The sequence below is a fragment of the Garra rufa genome, chromosome 5 (assembly GCF_049309525.1).
Source record: "Garra rufa chromosome 5, GarRuf1.0, whole genome shotgun sequence".
Classification (NCBI taxonomy): domain Eukaryota; kingdom Metazoa; phylum Chordata; class Actinopteri; order Cypriniformes; family Cyprinidae; genus Garra; species Garra rufa.
Genome location: NC_133365.1, coordinates 6,543,896 through 6,566,127, shown reverse-complemented (window position 1 = coordinate 6,566,127; position 22,232 = coordinate 6,543,896). Strand labels below are relative to the sequence as shown.

General features: G+C 33.2%; 1 protein-coding gene across 4 annotated transcripts in view; it reads right to left on the bottom strand.

The window, feature by feature from the left end:
* Positions 1-22,232, bottom strand: part of smtnb (smoothelin b) — a 100,194-nt gene that overhangs the window by 60,874 nt on the left and 17,088 nt on the right. For all 4 annotated transcript variants that reach the window (XM_073839433.1, XM_073839435.1, XM_073839434.1 and 1 more), the window contains exons 4-7: positions 19,550-19,628; positions 19,395-19,471; positions 10,520-10,589; positions 1,681-2,081 (exon numbers count right to left, since the gene is read on the bottom strand). In XM_073839433.1, coding sequence (XP_073695534.1) covers positions 1,681-2,081; positions 10,520-10,589; positions 19,395-19,471; positions 19,550-19,628 — 627 coding nt within the window. The remainder of the gene's footprint in view (positions 1-1,680; positions 2,082-10,519; positions 10,590-19,394; positions 19,472-19,549; positions 19,629-22,232) is intronic.

Here is a 22,232-nt window from a genome sequence, read left to right as displayed (position 1 = left end):
GCATATGTGAATGATTTCAGAAAGATCATGTGACATTGAAAACTGGAATAATGAAGCTGAAAATTCAGCTTTGATCACATAGAAAACCATTATTTTGAATTGAAATAATATTTCACAATACAGTGTTCATTGCATTTTAAATCACATAAATGCAGCCTTGGTGAGTAGAAGAGTTGTCTTTCAAAAACTTACTGCCTGACCTTTTTGAAATTATAACCGATCGCAAACTTGTGAATGGTAATGTAATGTATTTACATTAAATTGTAGGATTTTGTTACGGTTTATTGTTGTGTCGCCGGCGTCCCCTTCGACCCCAGGAGGTTAAATGGTTTAAGCATGTTATTATACAGAATTATATACTTTCTCTACTCTCTATCTCAACCAATAAATAAGCTTTCCATTGATGTATCTGGAATCTGGAAAGGGTGCAAAAAAATCTAAATACTGAGAAAATTGCCTTTAAAGTTGCATATTACTAATCAAAAATTACGTTTTGATATATTTACAGAAGGAAATTTACAAAATATCTTCATGGCACATGATCTTTACTTATATCCTAATGATTTTTGGCATAAAAGAAAAATCTATAATTCTTTTTAAAAATACATTGTATTTTTGGCTATTGCTACAAATATACCCATGCTACCATACCAGAAGTCACATATGGCCAGTGTTGGGGAAAGTTACTTTTAAAAGTAATGCATTACAATATTGAGTTACTCCCTAAAAAAGTAACTAATTTCGTTACTTAGTTACTTTTTACGGAAAGCGTTACGTTATGTTACTTTTTAAATCTGGGCAGGACTTGCTTGTTTGTTTTTAATATAAAAAGTTCTGTTTTTGGCAAATGTAAAAGCCTTTTCACACCAAAAGCCTCAGACTTAGAGAAAAGTAAACTGACGTCTGTACAGTAGACCGCAGAAGAAAAAAGTCAACTCTTCAGCAATAAAAAAAAGGAAAACAAATCTTAGATTATCTAAAATTTAATTTTTGCTTATTAGTATGGATGAATTGGATCATCGAAGGTCGGCAGCAAAGACATTGCTTCATAAAATGGGATTAAATACATAAAGAATATTTGTATTATTCAACATATTTAATTATTGCAGGTTTGCGTTGAATTTCAGTGTTTTTATTCATTTTGAAGAACACTGTATCTGTTTTTTTAGTGAGTGAGATGAATTAATGCATGTTCACATTTATTCTAGAACTAAAGTAACATCTTACTCACAATTTCTCTCAACATGGGGACAGGAGAGCTTTTAATCAATAAATGAGGGGGGAAAGTAACTGGCGTTACTTATTTGAAAAAGTAACTCAGATATTTTCTTGTCAATTAAAAAGCAATGCGTTACTTTCCTAGTTATTTGGAAAAAGTAATATTATTATGTAACTTGCGTTACTTGTAATGCGTTACCCCCAACACTGCATATGGCTAATGTCAATGTAAGTCTATGGGATTTTATTAGTATTGTAAAAGCACACACTCTTTAACAAGCCACATGATTTGAGGTATTTGAAGTAATGAAAACAGTAATAGTGATTATTAGCCAAATGATTCTCTCTTATGGATAGAATCAGAGAGATAAAACAGGACAGTCTCAAACAGAGACTAACAGTACCTCCTGGTGGAACAAACAGAGCAAGTGTTCCCATGAGACACCTTTCACTTCTACTTACCCTCTGTCCTGAGACGTCTTCAGCTCTTTTACTGTTCTCATTCAGTGTGCACGCTTGTGAACCTGCTGTGCTCTGAAAGTGAGTCTTCTCCAGGCCGTTGTCAAGTTTCTTCAGGTCTCGATCCATCTGCAGAGCCTCTGCCCTCACTTCCTCTTGGCCCATCAGATGAGGTTCAGCAGCAGTCAGGGAGTCATGACTGCGGTCTGAGGCGCTGGAGTTCAGCCTCTTTCTCTGATGGGAGCTGCTGTCGTTCGATTCTCCGGAGTCTGAACGCTCTCGGTACGACGGAATGACCTCTGAGGAGGGTGAGCCATGATCGCATTGGATGCGCTGGGTCAGAGGACAAGAGACTTTCTCTCTGACCAAAGGATCTAGTACTAAAACCATGTCAGGGTTCGAGGCTGTGAGAGAAAAGACAAACACGTAACCGTAAGTACACTAGAACAGGATCTCTGAGGTTAGAATTAGGGTGTTTTCACCAGTTTCACATTAAATTAATTAAACCAACCCCAGAGTTTAAGTAGACCAAAATGAGAAAAAAAAGCTTTGCACCATTCCTGACTTTCAAAACAGACTCATTTCATCTCATTTCAGTCCACTTCAGCTATAACCAGGTATCAACCTCAGTATAATTTCCCTTTATAGTATTATTTTAAAAACCTGGACTAGTGAAAGTGAAGCTGAAGAGCTTTGCAATCAATAGAGATTTAATCAATCAATAAATAAGCTATGGTTTGTTAGAATAGGATAATATTTGACTCGAGATACGACTATTTGAAAATCTGGAATCTAAGGGTGCAAAAAAAATCTAAATACTGAGAAAATCGCCTTTAAAGTTGTCCAAATTAAGTTCTTAGCAATGCATATTAATAATCAAAATTTAAGTTTTGATATATGTATGATAGGAAATTTACAAAATATTTTCATGGAACATGATTTTTACTTAATATCCTAATGATTTTTGGCATAAAAGAAAAATCGATAATTTTGACCCATACAATGTATTTTTGGCTGTTGTTACCAATATACCCGTGCTACTTATGACTGGTTTGGTGGTACATCTCTTTTTAATCCACTTTAGCTATAACCAGTTACCAACCTCAGCACATTTTCCGTTCATAGTATTAATTCAAAAAACAATTTCCCATTAAATTAATTAAACCAACCCCAGAGCAGTTTAAGTAGACCAAATTTAGAAAAAAAAAAGCTTTGCATCATTCCTGACTTTCAAAACAGACTCATTTCATCTAATTTCAGTCCACTTCAGCTATAACCAGGTATCAACCTCAGTATATTTTCCCTTTATAGTATTATTTTAAAAACCTGGACTAGTGAAAGTGAAGCTGAAGAGCTTTGCAATCAATAGAGCTTTAATCAATCAATAAATAAGCTATGGTTTGTTAGAAAAGGATAATATTTGGCCCGAGATACAACTATTTGAAAATCTGGAATCTAAGGGTGCAAAAAAATCTAAATACTGAGAAAATCGCCTTTAAAGTTGTCCAAATGAAGTTCTTAGCAATGCATATTACTAATCAAAATTTAAGTTTTGATATATTTATGGTAGGAAATTTACAAAATATTTTCATGGAACATGATTTTTACTTTATATCCTAATGATTTTTGGCATAAAAGAAAAATCGATAATTTTGACCCATACCATGTATTTTTGGCTGTTGCTACCAATATACCCGTGCTACTTATGACTGGTTTGGTGGTACATCACATTTCAGTCCACTTTAGCTATAACCAGTTACCAACCTCAGCACATTTTCCATTCATAGTATTAATTCAAAAAACAATTTCCCATTAAATTAATTAAACCAACCCCAGAGCAGTTTAAATAGACCAAAATGAGAAAAAAAAAAGCTTTGCACCATTCCTGAGTTTCAAAACAGACTCATTTCATCTAATTTCAGTCCACTTCAGCTATAACCAGGTATTAACCTCAGTATATTTTCCATTTATAGTATTATTTTAAAAACCTGGACTAGTGAAAGTGAAGCTGAAGAGCTTTGCAATCAATAGAGCTTTAATCAATCAATAAATAAGCTATGGTTTGTTAGAATAGGATAATATTTGACTCGAGATACGACTATTTGAAAATCTGGAATCTAAGGGTGCAAAAAAATCTAAATACTGAGAAAATCGCCGTTAAAGTTGTCCAAATGAAGTTCTTAGCAATGCATATTACTAATCAAAATTTAAGTTTTGATATATTTATGATAGGAAATTTACAAAATATTTTCATGGAACATGATTTTTACTTTATATCCTAATGATTTTTGGCATAAAAGAAAAATCGATAATTTTGACCCATACAATGTATTTTTGGCTGTTGCTACCAATAAACCCATGCTACTTATGACTGGTTTGGTGGTACATCACATTTCAGTCCACTTTAGCTATAACCAGTTACCAACCTCAGCACATTTTTCGTTCTTAGTATTAATTCAAAAAACAGTTTCCCATTAAATTAATTAAACCAACCTTAGAGTTTAAGTAGACCAACATGTGGGAAAAAAGCATTGCACCATTCCTGACTTTCAAAACAGACTCATTACATCTCATTTCAGTCCACTTCAGCTATAACCAGGTATCAACCTCAGCACATTTTCCATTCATGGTATTAACTTAAAAACCTGGACTAGTGAAAGTGAAGCTGGGGAGCTTTGCAATCAATGGAGCTCTAATCAATCAATAAATAAGCTTTCCATTGCTGTATGGTTTGTTATTACAGGACAATTTTTGGCCCCAGATACAACTATTTGGAAATCTGGAATCTGAGGGTGCAAAAAAATCTAAATATTGATAAAATTGCCTTTAAAGTTGTCCAAATGAAATTCTTAGCAATGCATATTACTAATCAAAAACTAAGTTTTGATATATTTACGAAAGGGAAATTTACAAAATGACTTTAATTATTATCAAAAGTAACAAAGAAACAAGCTTATTGCGTTTTATTGGATGGAAGGTGCGTTATATGGTCTGTTCATTAACTGAAAACTAGACTAATCGATTTTTGTGATTTAGGAATCGATATTGTTTTGTATATCAATATTTTTTACCCAACCCTACAGTCTAGTGTAGTCGAAAACAAGAAACAAACAAAAAACGTATTTCAAATTAAAATTTGTATCAGTTTTTCTTCGTTATCAGGTCCTAATTTTGTTACAGAATCTTCCAATATATATAATATTACCTATTATGCTTATTATGCTTAACGTGGGAAAATCAGGGATTGCATTGCATTGTAGTGAAGGCTCAAACTTTACTGAACATTCATGAGCATTGCATGCATACTGAATGGATGAATACTGCATACTGATTACTTTCAGGAGACTTTTAGGACTAGCATGCAAAGCTTAACTACATATAAAAGCAAATATATGAAGCCAGGCACAGACAAAACGAACAGAACCTAACCAAAGGAATGTCAGATGGTTATTGTAATGAGCTGTGCATGCTGGGTGGAGATAGGACATTTCCTTTCACATTTCCTGAGTGCATGCACACTCTGTTTGGGAGGACAGAGATATTCAGACACAGAAGTGGACACTAGCGTCCAACCTTCAGCTGTCTATCAGCAAACTACTTCAAATTTTACAGTTTTGCATGATTCTTGTAACTGGGATGTTAAAACTATGCAGCTATGTCACACACAAAGCATTTTTATAGAGTGGCAAAAACCAAGATTGCGACACAAGATGTTCATTTCTAGTGTTGGGGAAAGTTACTTTTAAAAGTAATGCATTACAATACTGAGTTACTCCCTAAAAAAGGAACTAATTATGTTACTTAGTTGCTTTTTATTGCATTACTTTTTAAATCTGGGCAGGGCTTGTTTGTTTTTAATAAAAAAAGTTCTGTTTTTGGCAAATGTAAAAGCCTTTTTACACAAAAAGCCTCAGGCTTAGAAAAAGTATATTGGCGTCTGTACAGTAGACTGCAGAAGAAAAAATGTCAACTCTTCAGCAATAAAAAGGGTAAACAAATGTTTCTCTTGAGTAATTTTTTGCTTATTAGTATGGATGAACTGGATCATCGAAGGTCGGCAGCAAAGACATCGGTTAATAAAATGGCATTAAATACATAAAAGATATTTGCATTATATAACATATTTAATTATTGCAGGTTTGCGTTGAATTTCACCGTTTTGTTTTTTTCATTTTGAAGAACTCTGTATCTGTTTTTTTAGTGAGTGAGATGAATTAATGCATGTTCACATTTATTCTAGAACTAAAGTAACATCTTACAATTTCTCTCAACATGGGGACAGGAGAGCTTTTAATCAATAAATGGCGGAGAAAAGTAGCTGGCGGTACTTATTTGAAAAAGTAACATTTTCTTGTCAATCAAAAAGTAATGCGTTACTTTACTAGTTGCTTAGAAAAAGTATTATTACGTAACTTGCGTTACCCCCAACACTGTTTATTTCACTGATAATACTTGAGAGATTCACGTTGACGCGTCAGTCTCAGACTCTAGCTCTAATGAGAGAGAGCTAATGTTCTTTTAAGGTAACAGCGTTTCTGAGCAGATCCCTGTAATTTGTAGGAAAGCAGTCTTGCTGACATCCTGATACTTTTCACATCTGGTCAGGAAGTATCGTTCTGTTTCCACCATTCTCAGATCTCTGTAGGAGCAGAGCACAGTCTGTGCTTTTGGGCTGCTTAGTCTAAGCATACGCTGCGTTCTTTTTAGTGCTTACGACTCAGGATATACTCCTTAAAAGGCCTTTACAAAACGGTTTTCTCATATTAAAGAGTTATGATAATAATAATATGCATTTTATGAAGACATGTTGCTGAAAACCCCTTACCAAAAAGTTTATTTTCTTAAGTATACTTAAGTAAAGTTCAAGTATATTTTTAAGTATACTTTATGTAGTAAGTATATAAATATCAGTGTACTAGTAGTATACTTAAAAGTGTACTATTTCAATACTCCTTGGGACTAAATTGGCCCAATTTCTAGTATATAAAAGTATACTTTTAAGTATACTTTAAGTATAAAAAGTAGTAAACTTTAAGTACACAACTAGTTTACATCTATGTTTTCAGTTTGTACAGCAAGTATACTAAAAGTGAACGTATAGGTATACTGATAGTTTACTAATACACTTCGAAGTATAGTCTCAGTAAACTACTAGTTTAGTAGTTTTATACTGCAAGTATACTCATAGGTTTTCTTTAAATGAACTTTACATCATACTTTAAGTATACCACATACTATATGTCCTTATTTAGGTATTAATTTGTATATATTTTGTTACGAATATCTGAATGTACAAAACATCAAAAGAAAAACAGGATATCAGCTTGTAAAAAACAACATCTAGCTTCATGCATTCTTTTTTATAAACAATTGAATGTGGGTAAGTTTCATAAATAAATAAAAATATTAGTTATTATTGATAAATTATAAATTTTACACCATAACGTTACACAGTTTTCAATATCTATGGTTTTGATGCTGTTTTATGTCTGACGATTGTGTTAAATTACATGTGGAAGCATCTGTTGTTTCGGTTTCTTCTTCACTTGTGTTTTGGAAATTCTGTACAGATGTGTAATAGCGCCCCTAGCGTATAACAATGAAAACACAGATTCTCCAAGCACAATTACGGCTCAAATATACTTAGACTTTATAAGCATAAGTCAAGCATACTTAAATGTCATTTAAAGCACATTTCTAAGAAGTCCATAAAAGTATACTGAAAGTACACTTTCCTATTTTAGTTTAAAAGAAGTATACTAATATCACACTTAATTAAACTTATTTTTCGTAAGGGACATCCGATACATTTAATATTTACAAATTAGAAAGAGAGAAAGTTATCGATAGCAGCTTCAACTAGTTAAAGATGGCATAAAAAACATTGTTATCATCAATCAGAGGTTAACTTAAACGACTTTCTTCTCCTAATTAAGCCTAAGTGAATATAAATGATGCGTCTAAGACGTGTTATTGCGAGGTCTTGAGGCTTTGGCCCAGTCGAGTGCTTAATTTGATTACCATCTTGTCTGCTTTGTTTACCACAAGTGATGTGGCAGGCATTGAAGTTGAGAGATCCAAACCCCAGACGCATTCTTCTCCTTCAGCACAAAGGGAAGGCTCTCCACAGACTCAGACAAATGCTAGGCTATGAAATCGTGGATGTCAAACCCAACACAGTCTCTCAATCATATCTCTTTGGATAAACAGATGCGTTTTAGCTGGAATGGAAAACGGGTATTACAGATGCATTGCATCTTTTGTTGAATTAAAAAAAAATTAATTCACTCTGCAGAAAGCACTTTGTACAAAATGCACGTAAAACTCTGTATTAATATTATTACATTAACTGTATTTCTTTAACCCTTTCTTTAAACTATTGTTTTGAACTGTTTAATAACTTTTGAACTGCTAATCCAATTTGAATACTTTAAGAAGTCTCGAGTCTATGCATTTGTCTCATTTGGATATTCAAAGGCTCCGTAGTGAGCGTGATTACGTTATCACATTTCCTCAGCGCTGATTCGTCAGATGAAACCAATGCATTTGGGTCCTCTGAGCCAAACAGGAACGATTGTTGATGCTTAGTCCCACCCCTGTGCCCAGATTGATTCAAACTGTCATCTATTCAACCAATAAGCATAGGTTTTGGTCTTTTGAACCATCGATAAGCATGTTTTTTGGAAATCTGAACAAACGCAAAGTGAAAGTAAAGTGCATTGTGCGTGCATGAAAACAAACACAAAATAACACAATTGCATGACAGCATTCTTTGAAAAACACCGAAATACTCACAACAGAGCCATTTGACATATCACAAAGCAAAAACAAGGATGAAACAGCAGTACATACCGGATAAAGCACTGGAATTTAGGTTTTCACGTCACTAGGCGATGTCCCGGTAAAATAGATTCTGACGCAGACTACAGCCAGCAGATCAATCTATTTGGTTGTTCTATTATGTAACGAATTCTTATATAGTTTGTAAAGATTATTTGGACTATTTTTTCTGTTGCACTCTGTATATTTCTCTCATTTTGTGTGCAGTTTGTGAATTATTTGGACTGTTTATAGTTTTGTTGCACAAGACAACTTAACATTTTTAATGCCATACGCAACCAATAACTTAACACGGCTGTGTATGAATGCGTGAATATTATAATGCATTTTTTTCATGCGGTCTTACAAAGAGGCAACAATGAACATACATTACTCTGCTGAACATAATTAGAAATGGATCAGGAGACAGCTTAAAATGCCAGCGTTTATTTGCAGAGTTCAAAATTTCAAATATCAATTCTGAACAGAAAAATTTCAGAAACTTTGAACACTTAACTCTTAAAACTGGCCGTTCTTAAAAAGTCTGTGTCACACAATTTTGGACCGGCCAGAAGCAATTACCAAACTGCTTCCGTGTTTATCATACTATACAGGCTACATTCAAGATAAATTGGTAATATTTGTTTCTTCAACACTATCTAAAGTTTTAATGCCTGTATAAAACAATTTAATGCTTTTTAATGCCATTTAAGGCCTTAATTTTTGCAAAATCAATTTAATGACTTTTAATGCTTTTTAATGCCCCGCGGAAACCCTGATATTGTCAACTAAATATGCCTGTTTTTCACTGAAAAGCGCCTATAATAATATTGTAATACATGGCTATAACTTGCTTGGGGAATGTTATATATAGACAAAATTTTATTTGGAAGTGTAAAACACCTAAATGCTAATTTCCAAAGAAAAAAAAAAATCCAAACTTCAGGAGTTTTTGTTAGAGTACACAGTAAAAAAAAAAAAAAAAAAAAAATGTTGCTAGCGTTTTTCCTAAAATTTCCCTCATTTTTAGAGAAGACATAAGGAAAATATAAATTATTTAAAGTAGCTAGACATAAAGTTCTTATGTTTATAATGATATGTGACCCTGGACCACAAAACCAGTCATAAGGTTAAATTTGACAAAAATGAGATATATACCTCATATGAAAGCTCAATAAATAAGCTTTCTATTGATGTATGGTTTGTTAGGATAGGACAATATTTGGCTGAGATACATCTATTTGAATATCTGGAATCTGAGGATGCAAAAAAATCAAATCACCTTTAAAGTTGTCCAAATTAGGTTCTTAATGCATATTACAAATCAAAAATTACATTTTGATATGTTTACAGTAGGAATTTGACAAAAAATCTTCATGGAACATGAACTTTACTTAATTTCTTAATGATTTTTGGCGTAAAAAAAAATCTAAAATTTTAACCCATAGAATAGGTCTGAAAAAAACAAAGAAAGTGCCTCAGGTGCCCCCAAAAAGTTCTAGGTCTTTAAGGGTTAACTCAGAACCTGATCAAGTCTTTGACCTAAATTTCAAAATACTTGCATGACAAAAAGCATGCCCTTCCCTCATTCTCCACAACAACTGTGTATAAATGCTCTTCCCCGTCCTGTCCCAGCCCCAAACTTCCTTTGTCTCCATCTGAATAACAAACAGCGGCTTCCCAAAATGTCTAATTTCTGCACTCATTAAGGCTGTCTTTGCTTGGCCCTGCTCTCACCCCTGGCCAAAATTACTGGGTTGAGCAGCTGAGTCAGGACCACTAACACCACAAATGTCAGGGTCACAGGAAAGGAGTTTTCCTTCAACAGACTGAGTGTCTAAATATAGGGCCTGACCTGGCGGGGGGATGAAAGTCTGTGGGACAGACATCAATGAGCTTTACATCTCTATGGGTGCCGAATGCCCCCCTCAATCTCAGTCTCAGTCTGACCCTGGTATGGAACTTTTCTAAACTTTATTGGAAGATGACACTCTTTTCTCAGATGATTGTGTGATTAACTTGCCTTCTCTGTGGTTCTCAATTCTCTCTGATTGGCTAACGAGGGCTTCTGTCTTGATGTTCTCTTGACCGTCCTGCAAAACAAAGAAAAACAAATAAACTTACAATAAATACACTGCTTCTGCACAGCAAAAAGGAAAGGTAAAGGATGCTGTAAAAGCTTCAAATTCTCAAAGACATTCTCGTCCTGCAAGTTTTATAGCAGTTGATCATGAAAGATATAGTGCTTATTTTGTCTGTAAGCGGTTCCAATGCTTTTGTTTCTCGTGAACTTCTATTGAAGCAGAACTTTTTGGTGTTTTGGCCACATTTATCTTGCTCTCTAGTCAGTATAATTTTGTCATTAAATAGGGCTTCACACTGCAAAAAAAGTATTTTTGTCTTGTTTTCCATGACAAATATCCAAACATTACTAAATTAAGACACATCTACATTACTTAAGATATTCAGTCTTGTTTTGTTACACCACTGAAAGATATTTTCACTTGTTTTACGCAAAAACTTTATTCTTGAAACTAAAAATGTATATAAATTCTTAAAAATTCTTAAGTAAATTCATCTTGGTTTAAGAATGTTTAGATATTTGCATTGGAAAACGAGACAAAAACACTAAGAAAGCAAGCTTTTTTTTTTTTTTGCAGTGTGAAAATCATACTGACTAGAGAGCGAGATAAATGTGGCCAAAACATCAATTTTTTGCTCAAGTTTAGTTGAAAGCAAACTATTAGAACCATTTATAGATTGATTTGGGACTCATGCAAGACAAAACTACTTATTGGTTGGTCAACAGACAAAATATTCACTCATCTTTCATGATTCATTGCTATGAAACTCGCACGACGAGAATGTTTTTGAGAATTTGAAACTTTCACAGCATCCTTTCCTATGAATTCTGAATAAACTCACAACTGTGAGACTGAAAAAATATACTAATTACCTAATTGCTGAACTAAGTTATGTATGGCGTCTGATTGCACTAATACTGTCAAAACACATAAGGTTTACATATAAACACAGTTGCTTTTGTCTAAAGTGAAAGTAAACAACTGAGTGAGAAACGGATGCATGCCTGTATATTAGATGCATGCAGCTCTTAAAGGGACAGTAACATGCTGCCGATTGAAATTATAATTCTGTCATTATTTCCCCGAACCTGTATTAATTTCTTTCTTGTGCTAAACATAAGATATTCTGAAGAATGTGGATAACCAAACTGGTCTCCATTGAATTTAATAACAGAAATTATCAAATAGATAACGTTCAACAGAAAAAAAGAAAGTCATTCTTGTTTAAAACAACCTAAGAGTGAGTAAATGATGGTATAAAAATAAAACACTATGACAGAATTGACAGACAGATGACAGAATTTTCATTTTTGACTGAATTATTCTTTCAATGTTAATAAAACAACAGAACAGAGACAAATCAGTCATTGCTCATGGACTTAATACATATACATGATTGAAGAGTCTCAGAAATTACATGTATGCAAAAACATTTGCACATCAACATTTTGGAAAATTGCAATATAATCTGAATTTAAATAAATATTCTCTTAAAAGTTGATCCAGTCTGAAACTTTGAGTCTGCAAAGTTGTTAAGAAGGCTGAAAGGACTAAGATGTTAAGCGTTTACCCAATGCTGTGGACTTTAAGTCTTTTTGGCTTAATGGAGTTTGTCTACCAGCTGTAAAGGGATTTAGGGTAAATTGGTACAACAAACCGCTGTTAATCAGCAGCCCAACACAAACGGATATAATCGGGCATTACACGAGGCCACGTGTTCGTGTTCGTGTTTGTATTTCAGTCCAGCTGAAGTCTCAGAGAAGGATTTCAACCCAACATGTAAATGGGTGACTAACATGACTATTTTATCTCACAGCAAACCTGCGAGATTTAACTTGCAAACAACAGCAAAGCATGGCTTTTCACACTGAAAAAAGCAGATATAGAGCAAACAGACGCAGAAACCGCTCAGCAGCAGTCACGTTCATATTTCCACACTATAATTATAAGTCGGCTGCCGAAGGAACGCATGAGAAATGGCTTTTTCTGAAGTTCAGACCAAGGTTGCCGTTAAAGAGACATTTCACCCAAAAATAAAGATTCTGTGAACTGGAGCGGCCACATTTTGCCTGTTCCTTAAACGAAACTTTGGCATGGCTTTAAACCACTTTGATTATAGTGCATGCCTTGCAAGGACAACTTTATTATACTTTTTTTTGTTCTTTAGGAGCTTAAAAGCCCCAGTCCCTATTCACTATTATTACATGGAAAGAGCAGCATCTCCCTACAGACAAAAGTCAGTCATATTGCATTTGTTTCTGAAAGTAAAATCTTATTTTTGAGTGCAGAGTGATCGTAAGCTTCTACACTGTTAAAAATAAAGGTGCTTCACGATGCCATGGAAGAACCTTGGTTCCATAAAGAACCTTTAAGATCTGAAGAACATTTCTGTTTCACAAAAGAAGGTTCTTATTCAGATTAAAAAAGGTAAGAAAGAGCTGGTTCTTTAAAGAACCTTTGACAGAATGGTTCTTTGTGGAACCAAAAATGGTTCTTCTATGGCATCGCTGAGAAGAACCTTTTAAAGCACCTTTATTTTAAAGGGTGTATGTGTGTGTATGTGGTGGATTTAACCCTTTGTGACAGGTTTAATCCAGCGATCGTGCTGCCAGAGTTTCAGATGGTGACCACAGCAAAGTGTTGGCCAAATGGACTCCCCTGAACTCAGATCATCTCTGTTTCTTGTATGAAAATCATGTTTACCCACATAAATACCACATGAAGCTGTAAGTCTTCTAAATTGAGGTAGCTGAGTGCACAAAGCTCATAAGATCTAGTGTGTGTGAAGCAGTCAGTGTCATTTTCCATGAGCGTCTGGTGAACCACACACACTTAAACTCACCATCGTTGAAATACAGTAGCGGGCCTGTCATTTTGGCTCCAACACACACACACACACACACACACGCACACGCGTGCATTAAAATGCGAAATGAAGAGACCATACAAAATATTCACTGAATACACAACAAAGGATGCCAGCAATCATCCTTTGTCTCAAACAATTAAAGGGATTTTTGTTTTATCATTTGGAGTCTATTTTGAACACTTCAGTTCATTTTAGCCTGTTCTTTTGAACTTTCTGTCCATCAAAGAAAAAAATGTATCATAGTTTCCACACAAATATGAAGCAGCACAACTGATTTCTGAAGGATCATGTGACACTGGAGACTGGAGTAATGATGCTGAAAATGCAACTTTACATCACAAAAATAAATAACGTTTTAAAATATATTCAGGTAAAATGTTATTTTAACGTTATTTGAAATTGTGATAATATTTTACAGTATTTCTATATTTATATTACATATACCAGTCAAATGTTTTTTTAAAGAAGTCTCTAAAACAGTAAAAATCGGAAATATTTTTAGTTTAAAACAACTGTTTTCTATTTAAATATATTGTAAAATGTAATTTATTCCTGTGATTTCAAAGCTGATTTTTTTAGCAGGCGCATGATCCTTCAGAAATCATTCTAATATGCTGATTTGCCACTCAAAAACATTATTATTATTATGTTTTTTCACATTTTTGTGATGAATAGAAAGCTCAGAAGAACAGCATTTATCTGAAATAGAAATCTTTTGTAAGATTATAAATGCCTTTATCATGCCTTTTGAGCAATTTAAATACATACTTGCTAAAAAAAAAAAAAAAAAAAAAAATTAATAAATGATACTGACTCCAAGCTTTTAAAATGTATATCGCATAATGTTACAAAAGCTTGTGTGTCAGATAAATGCTGATATTTGGATCTTCTATTCTATTTGTTTCTTGAGCAGCAAATCAGAATATTAGAATGATTTCTGAATGATCATGTGACACTGAAGACTAGAGTAATGATACTGAAAATTTAGTTTTGAATAAATAAACTACATTTTTAAATACATTCAAACAGAAAGCAGTTGTTTTAAATAGCAAATGTATCTGTATTTTGGATCAAATAAATGCAGGCTTGGTGAGTAGAAGAGACTTCTTTCAAAAAAATTAAAAATCTTACTATTCAGAAACTTTTGATTGGTAGGGTGTGTAAATACATAGTGGAATTTAAGCCCATTGTTACCTTAAAAAGACATTTTTACCTGATTTAACTCATACAAATTAGTTTTGTTGGTATGAATTATTGTACTTAGGTTGATTTAATGATGCTTAATTTCTTTTTTCATTTGAATGAAAACAGTTTCCATTTTTGTTTACCATTTTTTAAGTGTAACATCAGCACACAGACAAAGAGTAATTTACCTTCTTGTGGAGTCCCTGTCTGCAGCTCTCAATCCACACGTGAGTACGGCACATAAAACGCAGAACTCAGTCACTGAGCTCCGTACACACAATCACACTGGCCACTCCCCCTTCTTCCTGACCACTCCCACTCTCTTCCTGACCACTCCCACTCTCTTCCTCTCCACATCCCACCTCCCACCCTTCCTGCCCAACTCCAGTCTCCTGCCTCTCTTTATATTGCAGCTCAACAGATAAACCAGTGCAACTGACTGTCAGTCTAGCACTTTGCACCTGAAAGCTGTGTCTTCGTGCATCATAAAAACAAACTAAATCTGATGAAATTGTAATATGTATTTAGGAAACATAACACTGATTGGTTTTTGCATACGAGTAGTTCAGAGCTTCAGTATTCAGTAATAATTGCAATTGCAAAATGCATATACTGAAGCAAAGCTGAAAGCTTCAAAGTCAAAAGCAGCTTCCAAAGTCCCATGATTCCCTATCTTTGTGTACAGGAAAAGATGTCAAACTGAGATACAACACAAAACGAAGCAAACAAAACATGAAAGTACAAGCGCACAGACCTCACGTCACCGAAGGAAAACGTTCAAAGGCAGGAGTTGTGCTGGTGCACACGAGGGAAAACACACAGGAAAAACAGTCTTACTCGGGACAAAAGTAAACCACGGTATACAAAGCAGATGTAAATGTCAAGGCCATTCTTCCATTCAGCCCTGTTTATTCCAACACAATTTATCTGTCATTTATGCCACAATATAGACTGTTTTGCCACTGTTGAACATGAACAATAGGGCCAATAATAATTAAAAAATATGCTTTTTTTTTCTTTTTTTTCTTACTTACATTCCATTTTAAGAACTGAAATACTGAATGCATCAAAGATAGTATAGTTTTTGTATTTTTGCTCTTTTCCTAAATTTTTATTGCATAGAAAAACACCCTGAACGTTCTGCTAAACACCTCCTTTTGAGCTTCACATAAAAAGGAGTCAAATGTGACCCTGGACCACAAACAGTCATAAGGGTCATTATGAATAAATAAGCTTTTCATTGATGTATGGTTTGTTAGGATAGGACCATATTTGGCCTGAGATACAGCCATTTGAAATAAAAAAAATCTAAATATTGAGAAAATCGCCTTTAAAGTTGTCCAAATGTTCTTAGCAATGCATATTACTAATAAAAATTAAGTTTTGATATATTTACGGTGGGAAATTTACAAAATATCTTCATGGAACATGATCTTTCCTTAATATCCTAATGATTTTTGACATAAAAGAAAAATCGATAATTTTGACCCATACAATGTATTTTTGGATAATGCTACAAATATACCTGTGCTACTTAAAACTGGTCTTTGTTGTAATGCGTAATGTACATTAGCTCCATTGTTTATAATACAATATACATTTCAACAGTTTTGTGCAATTGATTTCTTTTTTGAAATGATTTCTTGCTTTTGATTCTTCATTTGAACTAATTATTATTACTCATTGCTATTATATATGTATTTTAAGTCATTTTAAAGGCTATTGTTTTTTTGGACAGTTTTTTGGGGGGAGGTTTGCTTTCAAAATTGCATTTAAATACAATTATTAGCCATTTAGTGTTTCCAGTGTTTCCATTTAGTGTTACATTAGCTCTATTGTTTTAATACATTATGTATTTCAACAGTTTTGTGCAATAAAACCATATGATTTCTTTTTTTATTCTTTATTTGAACTATTGATTATTATTACTCATTGCTATTACATATGTATTTTAAGTCATTTTAAAGGCTATTGTTTACTTGCATCTATTTTTATATATTTTTATATATCTATTTATTTATATATTATAAATAAAAGAGCCCTATGAAATCATGAAATCTATTTTATTTTTAAATTAATTTTTTCATCCCTGTTTTAATGGTTACGTTTTTTGTTTTTTTTAAATCAAAAAGTCTGTCTAATTAATTACGGTTTACAGTTTTATTTTTACCAAATTTTTTTCCATTACTTTTCTGGATTCCATCTTAATGGTTTTATTAAATTTTAATAACCAAAAGCATGTCCAATTAATTGATTTGATTAAAAATAAAATGTTCCAAAGTAAAGTTGTTGATTTTTTTGTGGGAAATTAGTCATTTAGAATAATCGATTAATTAATTAATTAGTTGATAAATTAATCGATATAAAATAGTCGTTTCTGCCACTGAATGTATCTGAAAGGAGATGGCTGGGTTTTGCATTTAATGTCAAATGCTTCTTTAATTAGCTGTGAAAATTGTCATTTCCTCTGTGACTCCTAAATAACCTTTCCCATTGCTGACAACACGTCACATTTGAGTACCTGTTCTGTTCACTTCATGTACTGAATGTTCCACAAGTTGGATTTGGGTAAGCTTACAATCCTAACAGACAGATAATGGGGATGATTTTTACTCAAACGCCTCCAGAAGGAGGAAGAAAGTCTGGCTGAGATAATGCCCTGAGAAAGAGCAATGGAAAGAGAGGAGTAACTCCAGGGTAGAGAAATGAAATAAACAGATATGACAGCGAGGAGCGCAGAGGGACGAAAGTAAATTAAGGTGAAAGAAGCAGCACATTTTTAACATTCTCTACATTTCAGCCAGGAGAATCATGAGGCACCATAAAGTCATTGAAGGACAAATGCACGTGTGTGTGGGATGAAAAGAAAGTAAAAGCAAAAAAAACTAAACAAAACCAAAAAAAAAACACAAAAGAGAGAGAGAGCAAATAAAAGGCTGCTTGCATACCCTGTATACCTATTTGCACTTTAAGAAACACAAATATAACCCAGGTGTACAGCACATTGTTAAATAACTTTTTCCAAATGTTCTTTTGACATGAACTACTAGGTTTTTTAAAGAAATCTCTTCTACTCACCAAGCCTGCATTTATTTGATCCAAAGTACAGCAAAAACATAACTATTTTACTATTTAAAATAACTGTTTTCTATTTGAATATATTTTAAAATCGATTATTTTTAAAATATATTTTTATTTTTCAGAAATCATTCTAATATGATGATTTGCAGCAAAATTATTATTATTATTATTATTATTATTATTATGTTGAAAACAGCAGTATAATAGCAGTAAATGGTATAGTGTATAATGTTACAAAAGTTTTTCTTTCATATAAATGCTGATCTTTGGATCTTTCTATTCATCAAAGAATCCTAAAACAATTAACTCAACTGTTTTCAACATTGATAATAATCAGAAATGTTTCTTGAGCAGCAAATCAGCATATTAGAATGATTTCTGAAGGATCATGTGACACTGAAGACTGCAGTAATGATGCTGAAAATTCAATTTCACATCGCAAAAATAAATTCAATTTTAAAATATATTAAAATAGAAAGCAGTTATTTTAAACAGTAAAAATATTTCACAATATTACAGCTTTTGCTGTATTTTAGATCAAATAAATGCAGGCTTGGTGAGCAGAAGACACTTCTTTATCATTAAAAACATTAAAAATCTTACTGTTCAAAAACTTTTGACTGGTAATGTAATAGCTGTTTTCAATGTGAAAATCTGTTAAAATGTAATTTATTTCTGTGATTAAATCTGAATTTTCAGCAGTCTTCAGTGTCACATGATCCTTCAGAAATCATTCTAATATGCTGATTTGCTGCTCCGTTATTACTAATGGTTCTTATTACCAATTTTAAAAACAGTTCTAGTTGCTTAATATTTAATGCAAACATTTTTTTTCAGTAATCTTTGATGAATAGAACATTTTAAAATTATTTCCAAGTGTTTTTTTTTATTGCATTTAAATAAAATAACAAATTTCATAAATTAACCAATTAGTGTTTCCAGGCCCAAAACCATATTTCAGAAACCATTTAGAAAAAAAGGCTCGTCTTACTTAGGATTGTCTTGTTTCTAGTCCGAATATCTAAAAATTCTTAATTTGAGATGTATTTACTAGATAAGCAAAATGACATAAGATATTTAGTTTTGTTAAACTTTGCTTAAAATAAGTAAAATTATCTGCCAGTGGGGTAAGTAAAATATTCTTAGAACAAGAGTATTTTACTTGTTTTAAGAAAAAAAACGCACTTAATTTAGTTCCCACCCCCCTGGAAACAAGACTAAATATCTTACGTCATTTTGCTTATTTAGTAAATCAATCTCAATTTAAGAATTTTTAGATATTTTGACTAGAAACAAGACAAAAATACTAAGTAAGACAAGCCTTTTTTGCAGTGAACAAACTAATAATAAATGTGCATTTATTAGAGCTAGAAATAGAAAAGTGTGGCACTCCATAAACATCAATCAAAATTGCACAATATGACATTATATTTTTTACGGATTTTTCTATGTATGTCTACTGCATATTGTTTTTGCGATTAGATGGCCAAATTATTTGAAAAACAATACAAATTCTCTAATTTGACATTGAATCCTTGAACTTTTCAGCAGGCCAAAACACAAATCCCCAGTCCTGCTTCTTCAGATTTATCTCTCCTCATTCCACATTAAGCCCCAAACTTCAGCCTAGTTATCCCTGAGATTTACCGCTCCTGATATTCACCACAGCATTTACTCACCTGCAGGTCAAAGCTGCTTTGAGGATTCTGTCGTCGCTCTGTTCTCTGGCCAGCGGTCTGAACCTTCTCTAATGCTCCTGTGAATGAGAACGGGGGAATGTAAACACACACAGACGTATAGGGAGAGTTTTCCAGCCCTTCTGATACAATCTCACCTCGTATCTCTTCATCTCTCAGCCGCCGAATGGCCGCCCGAATGAGTTTTCTCTCTTCGTATTCACTGGTGCTTTGTAACTTGAAAGAAAGAAAGAGAAACAGAGGGCAAGACACAAAAACAGTATTTAGCTTGACGTGACTGATATTTAGGCCCACACAGAATGTGAACCCACAGAATTCCACCGAGAGAGAAAACGCTGGGATTTTTCCACTGAATTCACACTATTTGAAAATACAAATTCCTCAATATAATTGCTTTTCTTTGCAGGTTCTGGATTAAGTATTAAGTGTAGGACTCTGATTAACGTATTTTACAATATTTAAAGTAATAGTTCGTGGAAAAATTAACATTTGCTGAAAATGTGTTCACCCTCAGGCCATCCAAGAGGTAGATTTGTTTCTTCATCAGATTTGGAGGAATGTAGCTCACCAATGGATCCTATGGAGTGAATGGGTGCCGTCAGAATAGATGGATTTCTTTTGGCTTCACAAGATGTGTGAACCTTGCAGATTGCTTATAGATTATTAGTGATGTTTTTATCAGCTGTTTGGACTCTCATTCTGACGGCACCCATTCACTGCAAAGGATCCATTGGTGAGCAAGTGATTCTACATTTCTCCACATCTTAAGGCGAGACACTGCAGGTGAATAGGGTAAAAAAAAAAACTAATTGTTATGACCTTAGTTACCCAGTTGATTGATTACATTGATAATTGCAAACATTTTTTGTATTACAAGTTTTCTAAAATGCTACATTTAAATATGCAAATGAGGCATTATTTAATGAAATATGCGCTAATTTGCATACATTTCTAGTACGAAAATCTAAACACTGAATGAAGTCAGTTTCAAAATTCTTATTTAATTTTTTTGACATATTAGAGTCAAATGTTTTTACAAAGGGATCTCATTTTGTCACTCCATAATTCAGAAAAAAACTTCATATTTTATTTTACCATTTTTGGAGGAATAAAATGTTGTATAAAATCAAGCAAATTATATATGAACAAACCCCTCTGTAAAAACCTTCTAAATATAGACAGGAATACAAATAAAAAGTCTGGTGTGTGTAATGCTACTGAAGCAGAGATTTATGGCTCAGTGTAGGAGAAAAAACTCATTTTGACAAAACGGCCTTTAGAAATATGTATTATAATTGAAATCTATTGACATAAAATAGACAAAGTGCTATAAAAGAAACACTTAACAGTGTCTTTTAGGCGTTTTCTTTCCGCTAGTCTGAAAAAACATTTTATGAAACACCAAAAAGCCCAAAATCTCAAACTTGACAGGTGCATGAAAAAACTGTGTTTTTGCAGTGTATTGTCTCCCCTTAAGAAGAAACAAACTCATCCACATCTTGGATGGCCTGAGGTAGGCATAGGCTCATTACCGGTTTCAATTTGAAAATGTCACGTTTCAAAACCACAAAAATGTTCATTCATATCATTCCTGCCAAATGCACGGTTTACAGTGTCTCGCCAAAGACTGAAAGTCAGTCACGTGTGCGTAGGATGGTCAAAAAGGTGTAGCACTGAAACTTATGTAATCAACAACAAGCCGGTTTTTGTATTATTTCAGCCAGTCTGGACTTGTACAAACTGCATTGCAATCATTTTGCAAAATGTTTGGGCCATTTGGCCATTAACAAAGGCCTAAGACACTGAAGACAAACGCAAAGAGGTGAAAATACTGAAAATCAGGCAGATGCACGCAATGCACAAAATCCTAAATATTGTTTTGGGGGGGTTTACAAAAATGTGCTTCTGAGGGAAAACTGACTGCTTTCAGAAAAGTTCATAATAGTGTTTTCTTTTCATCTCGTTTCTGTATAATGCACATTAAAGCAGTACTTGCTGTATTGCTGTGAGAAAGTGAATTTGCGTCTCATTCAGCCCACCGTTTTTGTTTTGTTGAGGCATGTTTTATGTAGCATAATTTCACAAAGCTAGTCAGGACATTTAGTTTTTGCTTCAAATTGGGCTGATATTAAATTACATAATATAATTATGTTATCTTATGCAATTACATCAAAGCACTTTTTGCAAGAGCTAGTCATTAAAAGATAAACTAAAATTAAAAACTGTAATTACAGATTTAGGTTTGATTAAGTCTTTGTTTTTCATCTTTTTAGGGCAGCAGTAGCTCAACCTGCAAATCTACCATCCAAGAAAGAAAAAAGAAACAATTATTGCTGTTCCAAAGATTCTGTATGTTGCTGAAAAATAAGATGTATTGTGTTCAGTGGGGAAAATTATTATTTGTTTACCTAGACATAGAGATTTTTTTCAGAAAGTTTGAACGATTCTCGATTGTTTTACAATTTTTCACTCGTCAACTTGAAAATTTAACTACAACGTGATTCAAGTATGTTTTTCTTTATTAACAATCTAGTTAAAGAATATTCTATTCCAAGTGCACCACACATGAAGTTGTCAACATGACATAAATGTCAAATTACTGTGTAAATTACAAATAAATAAAAAAAGTTAAAAAAAAGTCTTGTTTCCAGCCAAAATATATAAAAATTCTTAAATCAACAAGTAAAAATTATTTTCTTGTTTTAAGAAAAAACAAGTCAAAACTAAGTGAGTTTTTGCTTAGAACAAGCTAAATAATCTGCCAATGGGGTAAACAAAATATCTTTTTTCAAACAGAAAACAAGATTTTTTTTTTATTAC